At 32.5% G+C, this 24,919-nt stretch overlaps 1 protein-coding gene across 1 annotated transcript in view; it reads left to right on the top strand.

The window, feature by feature from the left end:
* The window catches only part of ADGB (androglobin), a 166,218-nt gene that overhangs the window by 124,484 nt on the left and 16,815 nt on the right, over positions 1-24,919 (top strand). Inside the window, exons 27-30 of the mRNA XM_061206749.1 lie at positions 3,258-3,445; positions 7,999-8,183; positions 15,453-15,649; positions 17,737-17,848. Coding sequence (XP_061062732.1) covers positions 3,258-3,445; positions 7,999-8,183; positions 15,453-15,649; positions 17,737-17,848 — 682 coding nt within the window. The remainder of the gene's footprint in view (positions 1-3,257; positions 3,446-7,998; positions 8,184-15,452; positions 15,650-17,736; positions 17,849-24,919) is intronic.

Raw genomic sequence — 24,919 nt, 5'->3', positions numbered from 1 at the left:
CCATATAAACCTTACAACCAGTTTGTTGGTATACATAAAATAGCATGCTGAGATTTTGATTGAGATTGCATTAAATGTATAGATCAAGTTGGAAATAACTGAAATATTCACAATGTTGATTCTTCCTATCCATGAACATAGAATATCTCTTCATTTTTTTAATTCTCCTTTGACTTTGTTCATCAGAGTTTTATAATTTTGTTCATACACATTTTGTACATATTTTGTTAGATTTATATCTAAGTATTTCAGCTTTGTGGATGCTAATGTAATTTGTTTTTAATTTCAAATTCTACTTGTTCACTGTTAAACTATTTTCGAGATTTTAGGAATTTAGGAAACTTTAAAAATCAGGGCAATTAAATTTTTGATGAAATCATTTAATCCATTTATATCTATATATAGAGGTGTGTGGCTGTGTATAACTATTGTTAAAACTATATTTTACTAATGAGTTTTTATACTATTTCATTATAATTTAAAAACTCATGTTTTATTAAAAGCTTATCATTTTTTTCTATTTTTCATGAAATACAAATTTTCTCAATAATGTAGTCTGATTTTACTAAATTTGAAGATATTATCAAATTGTAAATTGGACTTATATCATTTTTAGTTTGTATTAAATTTTGCACATTTACTTCACATTTACATTTTATTAGAAAATCTGATAGACAATATTTTTGTGTGCAGTTATGTATATTTGGAGTTATATACTTAAATGTAATTTTTACAAACTCAAAGTCTGTGCACCAATACATTATTTTTCTAATTGCTTTGAAAGAGTATTTATATTTCAATTAAAAATAGAAGAATTTGCCAATAAAAGACAATTTCTGTACATCAAACAGGTACTTAAAAACTGAATTTATTTGACGCTAATATAATTTGACCCTCCATACAACTCCCTTTTGCACTATATTTATTCTCCCTTATGTCCTAGTAAATAGCAATTTATTAAAAATTATAGCTTGGGAAATTTATTGATAAACCTTGCCTCTCTCCAGCAGAATATCTTGGGTTAAACCAAACACTATAAGAGATAACTAGTTCTTTGTTAACAAACTTGTCTTCACACCAGTAACAATTGATGGGTTATTTTTTTAATGTCTGTTTGTCAAGTTCGGCTTAGATTTCCTTTTGAATATAAAAATTTATTTCATTTGTGATTGGAAATCAAAAGTCCCAAAGATCCACATGAAAAAGATGATTTCATTCAAAGGGAGACTCTATCAAGATCATAGATGTCATTAAATTCTAGAGATGAGCTCTTTACTTCACTAGATAAGTATGCTAATATTAATCATATTAGCCATTGATACTTAATTTTTGTAGGGATCTTTAAGGATATTTAGTTGAACCACATAAGAATCTGATTCTTGTTTATATCTAGCATACTTTGGGTTTGGTTTGGTTTTTGTTTAGTAACCCCAGTGAAGACCTCCCTTTCTAGACTAAACTTGAATTTGGGGGGTAGCTTTAAATGATGCATTTTGAGTCAATATGCAGAAGAACACTCTATCATCTCCATTTAACTACTATTTCTAAACTGTAAATTTAGGATTGCAACAAGCATAGCCATTCCCTCTGTCAAATACCTCCTGTCTTCTAACCTCTCACTGTGGGTGTTTTTAGAATAAAATAGAATGAGGAGGAGAATATAGAGCTGTATGAATACAAGAATAGCTTCAGTCATCCTTTTTGTGGTATAGTTTTCCTTTCGTCACAATTCTTGATCTTTGAACATTTCTCCAAATTATCTAAGTCTCCTCTAAAATGTAGTTCCCAGAACTAAATGCAGCCTCTAAAGGGAATTCCAACCCATCTGAAGGAGGATCGTTACTCCATTGTTTTGTAGCCCATGATTGCATTCGCATTTTGGCATTTGCCAGGCATTTGACACATATGTAGCCTATTTTAGGTCAACTTTTTCTAACGTATGTCCACAGAACTAGTGTCTAAGGTTAAAAAAAAACAAAACAAAACAAACAAAACCTTGTTACACAGTTAATCCTTTAGAATTGTTTGACATATATTTTTTCATGATTTTTCAAAGACCATAACCTGTGATTTGAAATACTTATATATGAGGTTTCTCAGTACTCAGTACTCTATTATGTTACTCTTCTATTACAGAGTCTTGAGGTCGTTTTAGAGTCACCAGGTCCTCTCTTAAAATCCTATCACTGGTTTAGCTTTAGACTTTCACTTACCAATATCTATCCTACCATTTTATAAACTTTTATTCCTCTCAAAATTGTTCTCTGAGTCTAGACAAACACAAAATCAGAGTCATGTAATTTTGTTTTGCTTCTTTAATAGATTAGTACCACAAGCTCAAATAATAACAAAAACAGCAATAAATCTGTACTTTGCTGATAAAAACACTTTAGCATACATGATCTATCTTCCTTTTCTTCTTGCCCCAAACGTAATGTCAAAGGTCCTTATGGGTGTTGCAATTCTGATCTTATTACAGGTTTTGGAATTTTGGTTAACATTCCTAGGTGTTTTTTGCAATGTTATGAATTCATTCTGTCTTGTGTATTTCTAATTTTTGTTTCTGAAAATCTAGACACATTGGAGAGCTTCCTCTGCATCAGAGAGCAACTGGAATACAAATCTATATTCTTCTGTCTTGTTAGAAATGTATGGAATTATAAACTCAGAATTACTTTGAACTTTTGTCTGTTAGCACTTTCCCAGGTTCCTTAAATGCTTCTTTTCTCCAACCTAAAGAGCTCATCTCCAGGCTCACATCTGGGTTCCATGGAACCAGATCTGCTGCTAATTTGATAGCTTTACCTGCCAATGGTCATCCCAAGGGCACTACATTTCCATAAACTCTTCTGCCTTTTTCATCTCATGTTTAGAAAGATGATACTGAGAAGACAGGGAAATCAAGTAGGAAGCTATTGGACTAATCCAGGATGATATAATGATAAAAATCTGCCTTAGGAAGCATTAGGAGAATTAGCAGGAAATGTAGTAATCGTCTACCACAGTTAAGCACTTTTTTTTTATAGCTAGGGAACCATACAAACAAAAGTGTTAGAGTTTTCCATTTTCTCCAAAAACATAGCAATTTTAAAGAGGGATTTCAAAACATGCTAGTGATTTGTTTATTATCAATTGATTTTAGGATCTTTATGTATATTAAGATAATAAAGATTTTTAATACTGTGAAATCATCTATTGTACCTTTGAGAGACTAGTGACAATGTCACTTACTTCTGTGTAATTCTTTTTTCCTGTAGAAAGGATATACATTCGTGGCGGAAGCATATACTGGTGATGTGTATGTAACATCCTCACGATGGAAAATGCGCCTCATTGGTTCTTATCATCCACTCCCGTGCCTGTCTCGAGATCCTCCATGTAATACCTTTGCCATAAAGGAAATCAGAGATTACTACATACCCAATGATAAGAAAATTGTATTCAGGTATGTGACAGAAAGGAAATGCATTCCTATAAAAATATTAATAATTTTTGTATTAAATAATTGACTTTAAATTTAAATATTTTATTTTAAATATTAATATTATCAAAAACAATAAATTTTCTGTAAAATCCTGGGTGAATTTTGAACTTCACTTTTATACTCTTTTGGAAACAACATAGAGAGTAATGTGATTATATAAATGTTATATAAGATCAAGCCTATGTTGCACATAATGTTTTCTTAGTCCTCATCGTTATTTGACTTTCATTGAACATCCTTCATAACACTCTTCCCTCTTTTTTACTGTCTCCTCGTTCTGTTCCATCTCTAACTCTTCTCTTGTGTAGGTTTCTCCTTATCTGCCACTCATCCTTCTTTTCATACTTATTTATATATTCTCCATGAATAGCCTCATCATGGACTCCACTCTCTTTCATTAATCAGCCCTTTTGATTCTCATTCCCCCATACCTCTCATCTCTGTGCCCTCCTCTTTATTCTCAATGTCCTCCACTACTTCAGGGCCTCATTATATTTTGTCTATAGAAATGCTGTGTCCATGTCTCCATTATATTCACTCTTCATTTTTAACTATTTCTCTGTCTCTCTTACCTTATTCATTTACATATCCATCCTTTACTACCAGAGTAGTTACCTTTCTAACACACACATTTAAATATGTGATTTCCCTTCTTTAAAATTTTGGACAACTTTCCACTGGCTGTAAAATAAAATCCAAACCACAAACACTCTTGCCCAGCCTCCCAACACATGGTGCACTCTCTTGATGGAGCTATGGACCAACTCCTGACATATTTGTAATGTGATTTTATCTTGCCCATGCCTTTCCTCTTGTCTTGTTATATCCTGTCCCCATCTCTCCACCTAGCAAAATTTATAACTTTTAAGGATCATTTTCAACAGTCAAATCTTTTATACCCAAACCTCCAAATATAACTAGTTAGTCCTGGTCGTGTTTCTATAGTCTTTTGTTCTTTCTGAGAATGTGACATATCAAATTTTATATGGTTAATTTCATATCCACCTCCATGAGAATTAACACTTATTGGAGGCAGGAACCATGTCTTATCAGTACAGGATGTATTGATATATGCCTGATACGTAGTTGGCCTTCATTAAATATGGTTAAATGTTCATTAAATGTTGTTATTAAATGAGTTGTTAGAATACTTGTCTTCTCTTTTTCATATATTTTTTCAATGCAGAAAGTTTGGCAAATATGTAAATATATTATTAAGGAAATAAAAATCACCCATAATCAAACAACCTAGAAACAATCATTGTTAGTATTCTATTGTATTTTCTTAGAATGTTTTTTCTGGTCACAGTTTAACATTATTAAAATCATAACATAATTAAAGTTTTATAATCTGACCTTTTTACTTAACATTATAGTGTTAACATTTCCCAATGCCATTAAGACATTTTGTGAACTCTTTTTCATGATTATCTAATAATTATTGATATGAATATACAAGTTTTTTGGTTATTGGTTATTCCCTGTTGTTACAAATTTCCTTTTCTACTTTTTCTATAGTATTAATAGAGATATGATGGGCATATTTTATTGTAAATATTTTAAAATTTTTCTGATTATTGTCTAAAGGTTTATTGTTTTAAAGAGATTAAATGTTTTAAAGATACCATACATATCGGTAAATTGGTTTTCAAAAGTAAAACCCAAGTCTTCTTGACAGTATAGGCACAAATAATAAGTCATTGTAATCTGGCTGATTTTTCTCTATAATTCATATTTATTTGTTCCTTAAAACCTTTTTCCCTTTAACAAACATGCTCACATTTTTTGCAAAGAAAGATAATCAACAACAAAACTAAATTACAGAACAATATATACAGTATATCCCAAGTATATTTTCTTATGTTTATATTTGTTTATATATTTTATATACAGGTAAAATTTTAGAGAAAATACTAAACAAAAGCACATAAACTGAGGGCAATAAAAGGGTTGAAGAATTCTCTTTTTAATCTATCTGCTTCTTGTAATATATTTGCATACTGCCTATTAGAAGAAAGCCAAAAAAAAAAAAATGGAGAGAAGGAAGGAAATGTGGCAGTAACTAAAAATAACAATTGTGATAAAGTATTTTAACTACTATGATAGGAAACCATTGTATCACACAGCAGGGCCACTATTAGACTCAGTGATATTGAACCCAATACCTAAATTAGTCATAGCAGCTGGTCCTAAATCTGTCAGGATGAGTTGAGAGGAAGTTGAGGAGAGAACTGCTTGACTAGCACATGTAAAAATTCAGAAATTAGAGAGAATATGACCTTTTCAGGATGTCCTTTGTTTTGTTTGCAAAATGGGGTTCTAGGGTGCTATAGCAGGCAGTAAGATCCAGAGGTTGGCAGGGCCCTTTCCTGAAGGGCCTCAAGGCAAGAAGAGATTCAGATTTTACCATAGAGGCAGTGAGATGCTTTGGAGGATTTTAAGAAAAATGGCATTATTAGACTTGTGTTAAAACATTATGTCTGCAATGTATGAATTGAAAAAGTACTCTAAATATAATTTCTAAGAACAGAAAAAATGTTAGAACCTTATTGTTATGAAATTACATGTAATCATAAAAGGTACAAAACATGAAAAAAAAAGGAAAAAAAGCTCACTCGGAAGACTGCAGTGTGTTGAATGGATGAAGGGAAACATAACTGGAGACAGGAAAACCAGCCAGGTAGCAGTTGCAGAATAACCCAGATGTGTGATCATGGCAACTGAAATAAGTCAGTGTATTTGTTTGCTACAGCTGCCATAACAAAGGCCCACAAACTGGCAAAGTAGGTGGCTTAAACAACAGAAATCCTGACTGCTAGAAGTCTGAGATCAAAGTGCCAACTGGATTGATTCCTACTGAGGGCTGAGAGAGAGAAAATACTTCATGCTTTCTGCTAGCTTCTAGGGGGTTCTGGTCATTGGCATTCTTTGACTTGTAAATTTATCACCCTGGTCTTCGTGTTCGTCTTCACACACCATTCTCCCTGTGTCTCTCTGTCTCCAAATTTCCCCTTTTCATAAGGACCTCATTTTAACTTGATTACCTAGAGTGCACGGGCTTCAGTAGTTGTGGCTCGCGGGCTTAGTTGCTCTGCGGCATGTGGGATCTTGTCGGACCAGGGATCGAACCCGTGTCCCCTGCATTAGCAGGCGGATTCTTAACCACTGCGCCACCAAGGAAGTCCTAAATCATTTTTAGGTGTTAAACATGGTAGACCAGTGAAATGTCCAAGGGATACTGCACAGGGGAGTGGGGCTGGAGACATAGATTTGGAACTCATTACTCTGTCTCTGCCCATGGAAGTGCCCAGGAAAGTTTGTACAAAGAGAGTCAGATCCAGGACAGAGTATTAAGATTCTCTGGTATGTATGGGAATGTCAATGTGAGAGAAGTCTAAAAATAGCACCCCTGAAATAGGAGGTACAAAAGTTATTATGCTCATGGGGGAAAGTTTTTGAAGAAAGGGAAAATGAGGGTTGATTCGACTTTGTCAGATTCTCCTAACAGTTCAGGATGATGAGAACTGAGGTTTCTATAGGGTGGTGACAAGGTGCTTGACACCATGGCAAGAGCAAGTTTAGCACCTTGGTTGGGGGCAGAGTGGAGTGTTGTGAGCGAGTGGGGGGTGATGAGCCGAGGACAGTGGAAGTTGACAACTCTCCTGAGATGGTTCGCTGGGGAATAAAATAGAGCCGAGACTGAACAACAGGGTTGATTGAAGATTTTTTTTTTTTTTGGTTTGTTTTTTGTTTTGTTTTGATCTGTTTTTCAGTGGGTGAGAACTGCACAGGTACAAAAGCCAATATCAAGGAGAAATAAAGTGGGGAAATTTAAGATACAGAAGAGAGAAGATAGAAAAGCAAATTTCTAGAGAAATTGAAAGTTTATAGGGTCCTGAACATTTGCAAAGATTCACCTAAAGTAGGAAAGAACCTCAACAAAACAAGAAACCTCTTAGACTGCATTAAGGGAGGGGTTGGGAAGGAATTAGACTGCACATTTCGTCTTTTTTGCGAGAGGTTCCCAACCAGCTTAGTGAAAGGGTGAGAGCACAAGCGACAGGTACTACTTCTGACTTCTCTGTATTTTTGTGAAAGAAAACACTGTTAACAGTATTTAACAAACACTGTTATCAGTGAGGTTTTGAAAGCTACTGCCAGCTGTGCTCTTTGTCCCACTGCAGAGGAGGGCGTAATGGAAAGGTTTGATGTGGTAGTAGTTTGCAATCTATCATGTTTTACAAGTGAGTGCTTATTACATCTAAATAAAAAGTTACATTTCCTGTTTGGGATATGATGATAATAAACATCCTATATTTAACTTCATTTTACCACAGCATACTGGGATCTTTTGCCAAAGTCTATAATAGCACTAATATTTCCAGGATTTTAACTGACTTTATAAAGTGGTTTTACTTGTAGATTATCATATCAGCAAATGAGACAGTTTCTTTTAGCTATTTGAAGGAAAGACCAGCATACTTGTTTATAAAGGTGAATGTTTTTCTTTATAGGTATTCAGTTAAAGTTGCATTACCACATCCTGTTACAATACAGGTACGCACGTCCAAACCGGATGCATTCATCAAGCTACAGATCCTAGAAAATGAAGACGTTATCGCGAGCTCCACCGGGAAGGGCCAAGTTATCATTCCAGCAATTAACCTCTTGGGGAATGAGAAAGCCTTGAGCTCCCAGTGTAAGTGTGGCTTTTAGAATTGGTTATTTAGATTCATAAACAGATATTTATGTTTATGTAACTGATTTTTTAAATGTTTTAAGATAAAATAGCAAGTAAACATTTAAATTGCTAAAATTTGATATCATATTGTGAAATATTTTTAAAAACTATTGCTTTTGTGCGCCAAATTAGTCTCTGAAGATCAACAGATTTGTTATAACTGTACTTTAAAGACTTTATTACCTGAACCTTCTTAGACTTCAATAAGAAATAGATTTTTATCATTTTGAAAATATTTTTAATTTTATTCCCAATTCATTATTTTTAGAAAATATTCTACTTATTAAAATTAACAGAAACTTTGAAGTTATTACTTGCAATGTAATAGTCACAGGAGCTTTTAATAAACAAATTATTTCTGAAATAATGGACAACAGTGATACTCTGAGATATATTCAGTTATTTTAATAACTTGATTCTGACTATAAAAATAACACATACCCAATGTAGAAAATTTGAAATATAGAAAATTTGAACAAGGCAACAAGAAATCCCTTGTAATCATGCTACCCAGAAAAAAATACTGTTAGTATTTTAGCTTTTATGCCTCCATTGTCCATTTTTGCATTCTCATTTTAAACAAAACTAGGATTTTACCAATTTTGGTAATTGATATTTCTTCTTAAAAGTCTAACTTTTTCTTATTTGGCATTGGTTGGGAATCTCCAAACCTATGTTAAATAAGAGTGATGATGATATATTTCCTTTTCTTAAATAGAAAGGCTTATAGCATTTACCATTAAGTATTATGTTTGTTGTTGACTTCTAATAATTGCCCTTTATAACATTTAAGAAAGTTTTTTCTATTGATAGCTAAGAATTTTAATATGGGATGGGTTTGGAACTTTATTAATTACTTTATTGTTGTTTATAGAAATCATCAAATTTTATCCCTTTGAATTTCATAAATTAATTTTTAAAACCTATTTGTCTATAATATTTTAATACATTCCTATGTTTAGAATATACTATTTTATTTAGTTTATTAGATCATATTTTCTCTTTAACTTTTAACATTTATAATATTTTTACAATTTCCAAATAACTCTTTTGGCTAGTCTTTTGTTGTTAACATCTTAATAAATTTTTTGGAGTTAGTGTGGCTTTTATATTTTCTATTTTGAGGATTGCATAGATGTTTTTACTGTGGTGTAATTCAAATCAGTTTTGGTTAGTGTTACACTTAGGTTTATAAAGAACACTTATGCTCTATTTTGGAGGTAAATAATTTGATGTCTAAATACACACACACACACTCTGTACATTTATATATATGTACATATATATATAAAATAGAACTTGGTAGCTGAAATATCTAAAAATTTCAATTGTCATTTACATTTTATCTTATTGGCTTGTAAATTTCTGAAAAAAGTAAAATGTGTAAAAATTTATCTCTAATATTTTTCATTTTACGTATTTCTATATTACATTGCTAGTTGCGTAAAGTCTACATTTGCTTTATATTTATTGATATGTTGTATTTTTAAAATGAATGTAAAGCAGTTTTTTTTCAACTTTAATAGATTGTCTGACATTAACACTTGTTCTTCCATTTGTTATCATTTGCATGTACATTTTGGTTCATCCATTTAGTTTTTCAACCTTTCTCTTATAAATGGGTATTTTTTTCCACTCAGTCCAAGACTCTAGTCTCTGAAACAGAGTAATGTAATCCATTTACATTTATTTTGATAAATATGCTTTTTCTGAATTCTGCCATCATGTTTTGTTTTAAAATTGATTATATCTTCTAGCTGACCTTTACATAACTATTTGGTGGCCGGTACTCTTCCTGATCTCTCATTTTTCCCAATAGTGTTTATGCTGATTATCTCAAGTATATAAGCAAATTACTAAAAAGAACTGTCTTTTACCTATTTTCTGTCTAATATTGATACTTTTCTTTTTTTTCCTTTCTAAAATAAATGCAAACAAGGCAGGGCTCTTTTTCTCCTCTCTTATTGACCCTGGAAACAGTGTTTGAGTTGTCATTGCAGCCCAAGGATATTCCTTTTCAATATGAATAAGAATTTGGAGGAGCAGAGAATTGAGGACACCACACTGTGATGACACAATTGGGGCACAAACATAGTGATTTAGACACAGGGAGGTGGGAAATGCCCTATATTATGTTAGTAAGTCTGAGCTTGGGCAAAATGGGAAATTAAGCAGTTCTTTTGTTTTTGGTTTTTTAAAAATATTTATTTATTTATTTGTCTGCACCAGGTCTTAGTTGCGGCGTGCGGGATCTTTAGTTGCGGGATGCGGGATCATTTTAGTTGCCGCATGCGGGATCTAGTTCCCTGACCAGGGATCGAACCCAGGCCCCCTGCATTGGGAGCGCAGAGTCCTACCCACCGGATCACCAGAGAAGTTGGGTCATGTCTCCTTTTTTCCCCTCGTTTTCCCTTCATCCCTGAAAATCCTCTAGATCATTTTCAGTACTAGTTCATATTACTACTTTGTGGCTTTTCATGCCAATCTGCCTGCACCATTTATATATTTTTATTCAGATAAGTCCAGATAATAAGAAATAATATTTATATATATTTTTCTTCAGGTATGTTAAGACCATTAGAGTACTGTTATGTTTTGCTAGTCCAAATGCAGGGATACATTTTACTTTACTTTACTTTACTTCATGCAGGGATACACTTTAGCAAGCACTAATGTGCAACTCTCCTCTTCTGTTTATGGCCTCATGTTTTTTCTTTCAAATAAATAGTTACCTCCAACATTACTCTCCAGATCTTTTCATTTATATTCGTAGAGGAAACACTGTTTACAGTTGATCACATAGCTTATCCTTATTTCACTTCAAAAATTACCATTAACAAGAGAATTATACATAAACATTTAAAACAGTGTTATGAATTTATTTCTGGCAAAGAAAGTGACAGCAAAATGGAGTAGAAAGATAATGGGAACATAATTCAGAAATTGTCCCCAAATTAGAGTCATTATCCAAGATTGTCTTCTTTTACAAGATATTTCTATTTTCATATTTGTATTTCTAGATGAACTTTAATAAAATTTTTAAAAATTTCCCCTCAAACCAAAAAAAATCATTTTCCTTCTGATTGCCTTGAATATATAGATTAATTAATTTAAGGAAAACTGACAATTTCATAGTATTGAATTTGTATGCAAGTAAATTTCTTTCCATTTATTCCTGACTTCTGTTGTGTTTCACAGAAAAGACTGAAAATTTTCTCCATAGACATTGATAGAGTAGTTATTGTGAATTAGATATTTTCTTTATTTAGATTTCAGACAGGATATTATTTTTAAAGGGATGCTATTTATGTTTATGAATTATACAAGCAGACATTGAAATTTCTTTTTCTTTCTAAACAGTTTTCAGATGCTTTTCTTGGAAACATATCCACTTATGAATTTTTTACTACATGTATTTCTGGAGTACCCCACCAAAAGTACATGCAAAAAAATGTGTGTGTGTATTATATTTGTAGTGGAACAGGACATGACAGACTACAGTATATATTCTGTAAGCAAACAAACACTGTATGGTACTAAAGAAGAAATAAATTCCATTGCAAAGATGTTGAAGGCTTTGAAGTGAGCTAGTAACAAAATCTTAAATAAGGGCCTCTTTAGGTTTTGTACTATCTCATGGGAATTTTAAAGAATGTCTACATATCTTATATAATTTTCAGGCATAATATCGTATACCAGTACTCATGCTGTAGGGTTAATATAAAATTTGTAATTTCCCACAAAATTTGCAATCTAAGCAATTGAGGGCTTGAGGAAGTACTATGGATTAATAATAGTAAAATATTTTATTTCATTTAGTTGTATAAGGCTCAAATTTATTGATGATATAATTAATGTAACCAGTCTCCTACTGATAGTGATTTGTGATCATTCTAATCATTAGTTTATATAAACAGTGCTGAATTTTTTTAAAAAAATCTGAGTATATAATCTTCTGAACATGTATATGCGTATATTAGATAAATGCTTAGAAGTAGAACTATTGGGTCATTGGGTACATGCAGTAGTGATTTAGGTATATTTTGTCAAATTGCCCTCCATTGAGTTTGTGTAAATTTACCTTCTTTTGTCCATACTCCCCTGAATGACAGTAAGTTATCACATTTCTTGGTTTTTCATATTTCTTCATTTCAATTTTAATGCTAAAAAGATTTATTTATATTTCACTTATCATTAATGAGGTTTAAGCATATTTTTATATATCTTATATATCCTCCTTTAATATTTCCTTCTTTGAAAAATTTTTTGAGTGTTTTGCTCATTTTCTATTGGAATTAGTTGTTTTTCTCCTAATTTACATGTAGATTATCGTATATTAAGAAAAATGTTTTTCCTTTTTCATATTTGTTTCCAATATTTTTGATACCGGGTTATGAATGAATAACTAAATGTCTGAAGGAAGTAATGAAGGAATTCACAAGGATAGGGACTTTGTGTCATTCATTTTTAATTTTTTATTGGAGGGTAATTTACATATAGGAAGAAGTGCAAATCTAAGTTGATGAGTTTTGATAAGTGCAATGTACCAGTGTGACTCATACTCTTAACAAGATATAGAACATTTCTATTACCCAGAAAAAATCCCTCAATCTATTTCCATTCGATTTCCCAGTCCGCAAAGAGGCAACCACTGTTCACATTTCCATAACAATAAACTAGTTTTGTCTCTTCTAGAACTTCATGAAATTGGAAAACTGTAAATCCTCTTTTGGCACTGGTATCTTTTGCTCAGCATAATGTTTTTAAGATACTTCCACGTTGTTGCTACTCCATTCCTTTTCATATTGCTGAGTATTAGTCCATTGTATGGATAGACCACACAGTTTATTGCTTTAGATTTTAACTGGAATTGTGTTAAACTTGGGGAACATTGGCATCTTAACAAAACTGAGTTTTCTGGTCCATGAACACAGTATATCTTTAATTTCTCTCAACGATGTTTTAAACCTTCAATGTACAGATTTTACAGATAGTTTATTAAATCTATACCTAAGTATTTTATTTCTATAGGAGCTCCATTTAGGACTAAGAATACACATAAATTTTATCATTTGATAGCTATATTCATTTACTAGGGCTGCTGTAGCAATTTACCACACACTGGGTGGCTTGAAACAACAAAGATATATTCTCTCACGGTTCTGGAAAGCAGAAGTCCAAAATCAAGGTGTTATCAGAGCCATAGCTCCATCAAAGCCTCTACGAGAGAATCCTTCCTTGCCTCTTCTAACCGTTGTTGGCTCCTGGCATTTCTTGGCTTGTGAGAGCATATCTCTGCCAATGTCTGCCCCTGTCTTCACATGACTTTCATTCTGTGTATCTGTGTCTTCTTCTTTTCTCTTTTAAGGATGCTCATCATAGGATTTAGGGTCCTCTTTAATCCACGTTGATCTCATGGTGGAATCCTTACCTTAATTATAGCTGCAAACACCCTTTTGTCAAATGAGGTTACATACTGAGGTTCTAGGTGGGCATATCTCTTTGCTGGGGGGGGGGGTCACTATTCCACCCACTACAGTATTGTACCATGGGTCACTTAGCCTCTGTTCAGTTTTTTTTCTTTATTCTTTGCTTCCATTTAGATCATCTCTATTGCTTATTTTCAAGTTTACTAATCTTTTCTTCTAAATTTGACAATATTGAAGTCCATCCAGGAATGTCTCATTTCAGCTATAGTCAGCTCTAGAATTTCTTTTTATTTTTTATATAGTTCATTTCTCTGTTAATAGTCACCATTTGTTCTTTCATTATGTCAACCTTTTCCCTTAAATCCTTAAACACATTTTTAATCACTATTTTAAAGTCCTTGTTTGCTAAGTCCAACATCTGTGTCAGCTCTAAGGGTATTTCTATTGACTTTTTTCTACTGGTTACATTGTGCACTGTCCTTTGTATCTGCTACATTACCAAGACTCTAGATTATGCTGTCTTCATCAAAAGATTGTTGAATTTTGTTCTGGCAGACAATTTATTGACAGTTTAGCTTAATCCTATCAAAACTTTGTTCTAAGCTTTCTTAAGTCAGGTCTAGAGTTTCCATTACTCCAGGGCTAGGGTAGCTCTAAAGAATAGCCTTCTTGAGTTTCAGCTGAATGCTCTGTGTTTTCATTAAATTTTCTTCATTTTGGCAGAACTCCAATGTCTCTCAACACTGCAACCTTCAGAATCTCCATTAAGCTCACAATCTTCCAGTAATGTCTACCAGGCATCATTAGGTATTTGTACAAACGAAGTTTAAAATTCAGCTAAAGACTCAAGTAGACCCCTATGCATATTTGTGAGTTCCTTTGCTGCTCAGATGCCTGCTTTCTGGTACCCTGCCTCACAAATTCTAATTGTCTCAGGAGCCTCAAATTCCAGTCTTTGCTTCCTAAATCTGACAACACAGCTGTTCACTGTTCGAACTCTATTTCCCTGTGGCATGGGTGAGAAGATCCTCAGGGGCAGAAATGTGGGCAAGTGGAGAGATCATCTTGAATGTTGCCCTTCTCTCAAGGATCACAGTCCTGGGCTGTCTATTGTCCTCCGGCTTAAAGCAGTTGTTTTATGCATTTTGTCCAAATTTATCATTTTTATGGTATAAAAATAAATCCAATGCCCATTATTCTGTCATGGTTGGAATCTGAATTTCCCTGTGTGCTTCACTTATGTTTCCTCAATACATGTTTGATGAATTAATGCAAATTATACAGCTCATTAATTAATTAAATTAATTCAATTATACAGCTCATATCTAGCTGTAGAGAATACAGCTCATGTCATCCAGCACATATCTATCTGTATCCCTTCCAATGGTACTTATATTATCTGTTAATTAAGAAATAATGAATGTAAAAATTAAAAATTACAGTAACATACACACACGTAGTATTGAACGCTGAAGAAGTCAGAGTGTGTGGTATTAGTTTATTGTCATTCGAGCGGCACAGAATGAATGAGAAATTGTTGAATTGTTGTATAATCTTTTATCAATCATTGGTTGCTCAGAATATGCATTGGTCTATGCAAGTCATATACCATTACAGTAAGTTTCTTTAAGACCAGAATATTTCCAAGAAGCCAGTGATGTTGGTTTTTATCTCATTAAAACAAAACAAATTGACCTGTCCCTTTGAGTGTTTTATAAGGATATAACTAAATAACACAGTCAGTAATAACTACGCATTCCACATATCTTAATTTAATCCTAATATCTCTCATATTCAGCTAGCAAGCAAATTCTTTCAACTCATGCTTCATTCAAGAAAGAGCAAGAATTTTACGTTAAGAAGAAATCTGCCACAGGAGGTCAGAAATCCTATAAAAGACCTGGAAGTGCAATAGTAGACACTGGTCAGCCTATTTTGGATGAGGAAACTATCTCTGTACCCACTATAGAAGAAAATGCTAGCACACCACAGCAGGTAATTTACATTTAAAAGAATTATTTAATGGTAGTGCTCATAAAAATTTAACGTAAATCGCAACAATTATTTTCCTAAAAATTGTTAATGTATAATACTTTTTATATGTAGTGCCACTAGTGTATAACCAGAATTGAAGAATTATTGAAAATTTTCTCTGTGCCAAGATTTTAAAATATGTGACAAATTTAATTTTTACACTAACCCTATAATGTAGATGTTATTATCTTACATTACATATGAGTTAGTGGTTATGTGACTTTGAAAAAGGTCATATATTAAGAAAAACATATTTGCATGTGCCTTAAGTTGAAGAAATAAAGGACAATGCATATAATTTAAGGCAGCAAAAGAAAACATGATTTATCCATTGAAAACCAAGAAAATAAATTAACTAATTAAAAGAAATAAAAACAAAATGCCAAAAATAAATCCTAATATGGCAGTAATTAAAATAAATGCAAATGGATTATTAATCAATTAGAAAGATAAAATTTTAATGTTAGATAAAAAATAAGATCCAACTGTAAGTAGTCTAAAGGTGACACTTTTAAACAAAATAGCACAGAAAGTTTAAACTTCAACCAAAAGAGAGCTGTGATGATATTTTAATATCTCAATACATAGGATTCATGGGGGATATTATATAAAAATAAAAGGAAAAATAAAGCAGTATGACCATAACTGATATATAGGCGCCTCACTGCCTAGACTCAATAAATAAAAAGCAAAACTATTAGAGCTGTAGAGAAAAATAAGTTAACAATTGAGTTGAATATTTTAACACATATCTTTCAGAAACAAGTAGATCAAGCTGAAAAACAAAATATATTTGATCATTAGGATTTGAAATATTAAGTATAAGCTTAATCTTTTAGATATCTATATAGAACACTCCACCTAATAAAAGAGAATATACTTTTTCATAGAACACACAGGAAGCCTCAATAAAAACCAGACTATACTGTGTAAATGTTATCTGAACATAATGCAATAGTAATTAGTAATTAACTGCTTAAAATCCCATAAATGTGAAAACAGAGTGAAATATACTAAATAATTCTTTAGTTTAAAAAAATCATTAAAAAACGACACTATTAAATACAAAGGACTCCATAGAAATAAAAAACTACAAATCAAAATTTGTAAGCCACATCTAAAGTAGCATTCAGTGGAATGCTGACTTTCAAATTAATTTCATCAGAAAGTATGAATGATTAAACAAATGAACTAAGCTATTAAAACAAAAAGTTAGAAAAAGAGTAAAAGAATAACTCAAAAATAAGAAGAAAAAGTTTTAATAAAAATGAGAGTAGAAATTAATGAAATGGGGAATAAAATTTAGGAAAATTAATAAAACCTATGCTTTCTTAAGATTAATAAAGTAAACATGCTTCTTGTAAGACTAATCAAGTAAGAAAAAAAGAAAGAAAATATAAATAAATCAAATACAGAACAAAAAATTAGGATAGAGGTATAAATGCAAACAACAGGTTTTAAAAAAATTTTAAGTATTATATACAACTCTATACTAGCAATTTAAAACTGACAAAAATTGTTTCAAATGTAAAATTCCTGGAGTAGGGGGAGGAATGGCATAGCTGCTCCACTAAAAAAAAGAAAATATAAAATAATAAGAATAAATAAGAATAATAAAACTGAAATGATAATCCAAGTCTTACCTTTCCAAAAAGCTATAGGCCTAACTGCTTTACAGGATAGATCTAACAGACTTTTGAGGAGTAAATTGTTCTAGAAAACAGAAAAAAAATACAAACCTTCCAATCCTTTTTAAGAGATGAATGTAATTCTGATTCCAAAACTGATGAGTAGCAAAAGTAAAATAAGTAAATTTCATTTATAAACATGAATGCAAAAGTTATAAATACTAGAATATATGATGGTAAGTATTCGTGGGGTTGTGAGGATAAACTATTATAGACTGTGGTATTATAGAATTTTGGAGAACATCTGACAGTATCTAATTAAAGTATTATTATATGATCCAGAAAAATATGCATTTATTATGTGCCTAAAATCCTATGTTTATTTTTATTGTTAATTGTTTATTGCATTTTATTTCCTAGGTATACAAGTATATTATACAGTGTTTGGTGTTGTATAACAGTTGGCCTCTCACTGAAAGTCAACAGATGTTTGTTCAAGCACTAAAAGACTTAGAGAAAAATGATAACAAAGGTATGTCACCCTAAATGTTATTCATGTGTTTTATATCTTCTAGAAATATTTAACAATAAATTTATCATGTAATTATTAAAACCTTATTGCTTACAATTTGTACTTTAATCCAGTGGCATTTCCTGTTCTGTTAATTGATTACATGTTTCAAAATCTTACTGTTTGGTTTATAAAAACCAAAAATATATGATTGTTTAGGCCTAGTTTAAACAAAGTTTGTCCAGTTAGTAAAAATTACTAGATGATTATCTAAGAAAGGTACAGGAAACTTTTCTAGTTATAAAATTATGTTTGTCCAAGTTTTTGGGAAAGTATAACTTTAAAGATAAGTTTTTTAAAATATTTAAAAGAAGAAGAATCTCCTACTGAAAGAAGATTCAGGTTTATTTTTTAAAATGTAAACTACTCTTAATACTCCTGAGAAGGAAATGATAGTTTGATGCTTTAGACTAAAAAAAAAATCTGAAATAGCTTTTACTCCTAAGCACTATATCACATTATACAGTATAATAATTAAATCTGAAGGAATGAGTATTTTCAATGTATATTCTTTTTTTTTTCAATGTATATTCTTTTCAAATTTTAAGCAAGATTGCCTAATCATAAAAATTAACATATGTACATTATTTTTAAAATAAAACTATACAATACAAAAGAGCATACTACAACACCAAAAGCTGGTGAGGATACAGAGCAACAGGAATTCTCATACATTGATAGTGGAAATACAAAATGGTACAGCCAAGTTGGAAGACAAGTTTCAAGGTTTCTTTTCTTTTAATTGATTTTTATTGGAGTATAGTTGATTTACAATGTTGTGTTAGTTTCTGCTGTACAGCAAAGTGAATCAGTTATACGTATACATATATCCACTCTTTTTTAGATTCTGTTCCCATATAGGTCATTACAGAGTTTTGAGTAGAGTTCCCTGTGCTATCCAGTAGGTAGGTCCTTGTTGATGATCTATTTTATCTATACTAGTGTGAATCTGTTAGTCCCAAACCCCCAATTTACCCCTCCCCCACCCCCTTTCCCCTTTGGTAACCATAAGTTTGTTTTCTACGTCTATGACTCTATTTCTGTTTTGCAAATAGGTTCATTTATATCATTTTTTTAGATTCCACATATAAGCGATATCATATGATATTTGTCTTTCTCTGACTTACTTCACTCAGTATGACAATATCTAGGTCCATCCATGCCACTGCAAATGGCATTATTTCATTCTTTTTTATGGTTGAGTAATATTCCATTATATATATGTGCCACATCTTCTTTATCCATTCATCTGTCGATGGACATTTAAGTTGCTTCCATGTCCTGGCTATTGTAAATAGTGCTGCAGTGAACACTGAGGTGCATGGTTTCTTATGAAACTAAAAATGCATTTACTGTTGTGAAATAAAATTCACATTGTATGGCACGACAAGAAAAATGTGAACATAAAAAATGTTCTCTGCCCTTTGGTCTCCTCTCTCCCCTCTACTGTGCATTGTGTATCTGCATTATGCATCTACCAAACCTCCCCCATCAGCAGAAATACCTGCTCAATCATAAAAAGCAACATTCTCCTGGCATCAACAAGACAACTCCTAAAGGATAACATTCCTTCTTGATGTTTTAAGGGGCCAAGATGACGCTTAGATCTGGATTGTGTAAACTGTCAATAATTCGTCATATAATGTACAGCCCTCTGTCTCAAAAACCTTATATAACTATGCCTTGACTTCTAATGGGTGGAACAGTTCTCAGAGCTTTCTGAAATGCCGTTCCTGGGTTATAATCCTCAATTTGACTCGAAAAACTTTTCCATTTCTTTCTTAGATCGACTAATTAATTTTTCATTGACACTATGTAACCAGTAACTGCGCTCTTTAGTATTTACACAAAAGAGTTGAAAACTGAATTCTAGTTTAAGATGGTGACATAGGATGCTCCTGAATTTACATCCTCCCACAGAAACAGATACACAGCTGATTACCTCCTACACATCAGGCAAATGGAAAAACTCACACCAAAACGTATCGTAAAGGTTGAGATGTACTCTCGCCATAAACCCCACACCCAGCACAGTGACATACAATTGGAAGGGAACTCACAACACCCAAAGCAAAGGGTTTGGACTGAACGTCTAGTGCCCCAGCTATTAAAATTTCCACGTGAGTGACTGGCACCCAAAACACCTAGCTCTAAAGGCCAATGGGGTTTTGTCCACGAGACCCGTAAGACTATAGCAAATAGTTCTTAGTAGGCGTCCATGGATGCTCTGGCCTCCAGGGCTCAGTGCAGAGACAGCAGACAGAACTGCCCATCTCCCAGTCTTTCCCTGAAAGGTCTATTTGCATACTTTAAAAGCTACTGCCTGAAGGTCTGGCTTCTAATCCAATATATTTTTTTAATGTTTGTACTACCCACAGCCATGTGTACATTCAATGCCGTCTCTATCAAAATTACAGTGGCATTTTTCACAGAAAAAGTAAAATCCTAAAATTTGTATATAACTACAAACTAGAAGAAAACATAGGGGATAAAATCCTTGACATCAGTCTTAACGATGATTTTTTGGTATTGATACCGAAAGTATAAGCAACAAAAGCAAAAATAAACAAGTAGGACTACATCAAACTAAAAAGCTTCTGCACAGCAAAGGAAACCATCAATAAAATTAAAAGCAAGTTATGGAATGGGAGAAAATATTTGCAAACCATATATCTGATAAAAGGTTAATATCCAATATATATAAAGAATTCATACAACTCAATATCAAAAAAAGAAACAATCCAATTAAAAAATGGGCCGAGGACCTGCATAGACATTTTTCCAAGGAATACATACGGATGGCCAACAGACACACGAAAAGATGCTCAACATCACTAATCATCAGGGAAATGTAATTCAGAACCACAATGAGATCCTACCTCACATTTGTTAGGATGGCTATTATCAAAAAGATAAGAGGTAGCAGGTATTGGCAAGAATATGGAGAAGGGGGAACACTTTGTACACTGCTAGTAGAAATGTATATTGGTGCAGCCATTATGGATGGAGGATGAAGTTTCCTCAAAAAATTAAAAATATAACTGCCATATGATCTAGCAAATCCACTTCTGGGTATATATCCTACGGAAATGAAAACATTATCTCCAAGAGATATCTGCACCTACATGTTCATTGCAGCATTATTTACAATAGCCAAGACATGCAAACAGCCTAAGTGTCCATTGATTGATGAATGGGTAAAGAAATTGTGGTAAATATGCACAATGGAATATTATTCAGCCATAAAAAGAAGAAAAACCTGTCTTTCGCAACAACATGAATGAAGCTTGAGGACATTATGATAAGCGAAAATAAGTCAGACAGAGAAGACAAATGCTGTATGATCTCACTTACATGTGGAATCTGAAATAATGGAACTCATAGAAACATTGAACAGATTGGTGGTTGCCAGAGAGGTGGCTGGGGGACATAGAAAATGAACTTCCAGTTATACGATAAATAAGTCCTGGGAATGTAATGGCACAAACTTCCAGTTATACGATAAATAAGTCCTGGGAATGTAATGTACGTTTCTCAAGTTCAAATTGTCCGACACAGGTGGATTTTCAGTAACTGAACACGGTAGTATAATTTATGAACTAGAATAATGTAAAATGTAGATCTTGATTATGGTACAAAATTAATAATATGAATTAAGTTTTTAAAAGGAAGTTAACATTAAATGGAGAAATACAGTAGAGTGGCCAAACTACTGTACATTCCACTACCTGAAACTGGGTTATCACTTGCAAAATTAGAATAACTCCTATATTATATAATAACTCCTCTATTTCAAAGTTGTTTGGAAGATTCAAGATAATATATATAAAGTTCCTAGAACCTAGTAGCACTTCAAAAAATGGCTTTATCATTATTGTGTATTCCAACTAGAAAATAAGTCTTTAGGAATAATTATATGTCTTATTTTTTGACATCACATTTGACAAGTTTATGTGTGAATGATCAGCTGCTAAAATTAAATGACACCTTGTGTCACCTAATACATTTTTTGCTGAAAGTAGCAAAGAAATTCAGGATTGAATTGTATTTAAAATGATCCAGGAAAATTATCTATTTGAAAGAATATGTTTCAATCTTTTTGAAAGTTAAGTGGCTTTTGAATTCAGAATAATCATTCTCTAATTTCATGTTTATAAATGTGTTTTTTTAGTAAGCCAATTTGTTTAAATTAAAACATATCAATATGCCCACTTCCACTTGTCAATTATATTTACAACTCATAACCTACAAACTTTAACCTTAAGAGTGTGATATATTTTAGAGAAATTAAGTTATTAATGTCTTAAAATTATTCACTTAGCTTGCTTTTCAGTTATAAATATATCAAACATAAATTGGTCAAGTGTTCTTTTCATTTGTACATTGGTGACCTAATTTAAAATTTTATGTAAATTAAATGGAAATGTTGCCCTATTTACTGATTTAAACTCAATGTTTAATTTATATGAGAAATAAAATATATAATTTTTTAAAAATATATAATTTAATTTTTTCCAAAATTTTACATCTTTATAACTCATGATAAAATATAAGGCCTGAAACGTGGCTATGTACAACCTAGGATATTTCTATTATAAAATTTTAGGAAGTTTGGCCTCTGGTTAACATGAAGCAACAGTGCCACCTTTAGTATATTTCAATACTTAAGTTTTAGTAAAAATTGCTTACTTTCACTTAAGAAAATAGAAAATGGAGAATCTTGAGCAGGTAATACTTAGTGATATCATCTGCCTTTATACATAATTAGCGGTCTTGTTATTTTGAAGTCCTTTTGTTTATATTGCTGGCCTGCATATTTGAAGTTCTAATCTATTCGCATTAAACGTAAACTTTATCATTCTCAAAAAAAGGTTTCAAGTCCCACTGCTAATTTTATTAGCAGGATTATAACATTATTTCCTGAACTCTAATAAATATTATATTATTGCTTTTTCTTAGGCACAATACATGCATGGTGTATCCAATTCAGAGTATTTGAAGAAACCTAGCATTGTAGATACCATATATATTTACTATATATATTTATATATTCATATATACATGGTGTTTCTGTTTATATTTACCAAGTGTGATTGTACTTGGTAAATGTATACTTTGTTCTAAACAAGTTTTCTAGTTGAGAAATTATATTAATGTTCAAATCCCAACCAGTTTTAGTTTCTGGATATATAAATCTAAGCACTGAATTTTAATCATAAAATCAAAATTACATTTCTGTAATTCTTCTAATTACATGAATATGCAAAGCGGGGTCACATTTTTCACAATTTTGACCTACTAGGATATTTATTCTTGCATCTTACTGACATATATGCTCCCAACACATACAGATTCCCTATAAAGCTTTACATATTAAACTTAGGCAATCTGATAATGAATACATACTATGAGTTCAGCCCTATACTAGGTGAAATTAGGAATTTAAAATGAAGTATGTAATGATATTCTCACCCTTGTTGAACTTGTAATTCCTGGGAGAAAAGGTTACCATATTGTAAGCCATTAAATAATATGGAAATTATTTTATTCTATATATTAATAATGTAAAGAAAGAGGATGGTATGCACCTGTGTGCCTCACACTGTAGTAAATGTTCACGTATGTAAGCTTGAATATTAGAATATGTTAATTTGAGTGGAATCAAATGTGCCTAAATGTATGACTCAAACGCTAAGAATTATGGGTAGTGAGAAAAAGAAAGCACCAGAAATACCTAATGGAGCAGCTTGAGATTCCATTTCATCTGACATTTGTTAACATCTTAAAAACCTGGGGTGTATGATACTAGGTAAGATCCTATTTTAAATGTTTTTTATTGATTTTTTTTAAAGCCTGTGGCACAGTCTTAGGTTTCATTACATAGAGGAGGAAACTTAAGCTTAATCACTACAATAAACCTGCCAAAGTTAACCTCCAGTGGCTGATCCAGAATTCACTTCTAAGTCATTTCATTATTTGACCAAAGGCTCTTCCCTAGCACCACACTTCTCAGCAGGCTGGGGTTGTTGGCAGAAAGGCAAGTTGCCCCCTTGTAAAATCACGGTGCTTGCGGTTGTGCAGGATGCTCTGTCCCCACTTTGAAAGCAGCCGATAACTGGCGCCAAGTGAAATAAGATCTGGATTCTTCACAATTACTGTTTTACTTTGCTGATGGGGTGACTTACAGGACTCCGATTTTGAAAGGGACTGACATGTCCTTTGAACTGTTATTTGAATGCTGATTCAACTTATCAGTTGGCAGAGCCTGAGTAAATTACATAAACTCTCTGAACCTACCCTGCTGGGATTCTTTGAGAATTAAAAGAGAAAGAAACATCGTAGGGATTCAACAAATATCATTTGCTCTCCCAATACTTGGGTATTTGTTAGAAAAAAATTAATAGAACATAAAGCGAAATCCTTCCTGTTGGGAAAAGGTAATTATACCCTCCTAAATGTAAACCCATGTTTCTCTAAGTGCAGTCCTTGGACCAGCAGCCTCAGAACTATCTGGGTACTTGTTAGAAAGCAAATTTGGGGGCTCTGCCTCATACCTTCCAAATCAGAAACTTTGGGGGGTGGGGTCCAGAAATCTGTTTCTTAACAAGCCCTTCAGGTGGTTCTGACACAGGCTAAAGTGTGAAAAACACTCTTGTAAAGGAACCTTCAGCGTCACTGAACTCTAACTCACTGGTATTCTTCCCTTCCGCCCATCCCTTTGCAACATTTGCTTCCAAGGAAAGGGAAAACTGTATACATTTCTTAAAGCAGTGTTTCTCAAAGTATGAATCAGAACCACTTGAGATAGTTTTCAAAGCTGTACATTCCTGGGCCCCATATCAAACTCTAAGGGGTTGGACTCTCTGGGGTTTGGGCTTCAAGACCTACATTTTCCAGACTCCCTAGGTGATTCATACATTCATCAAATTTATGAATTGCTGCTTTACAGTAAGCATAGCATAACTGGTAACAGAGTTGTCTGGCTGCACAAGATAAAAAGAATGAATTCTTCTACTCCAGTTTTTATGAGGT

This window comes from Eubalaena glacialis, chromosome 12 (assembly GCF_028564815.1).
Source record: "Eubalaena glacialis isolate mEubGla1 chromosome 12, mEubGla1.1.hap2.+ XY, whole genome shotgun sequence".
In the NCBI taxonomy this organism is placed as follows: domain Eukaryota; kingdom Metazoa; phylum Chordata; class Mammalia; order Artiodactyla; family Balaenidae; genus Eubalaena; species Eubalaena glacialis.
Note: the sequence above shows the minus strand (reverse complement) of the source record. Positions and strands in the feature narration are given on the sequence as shown.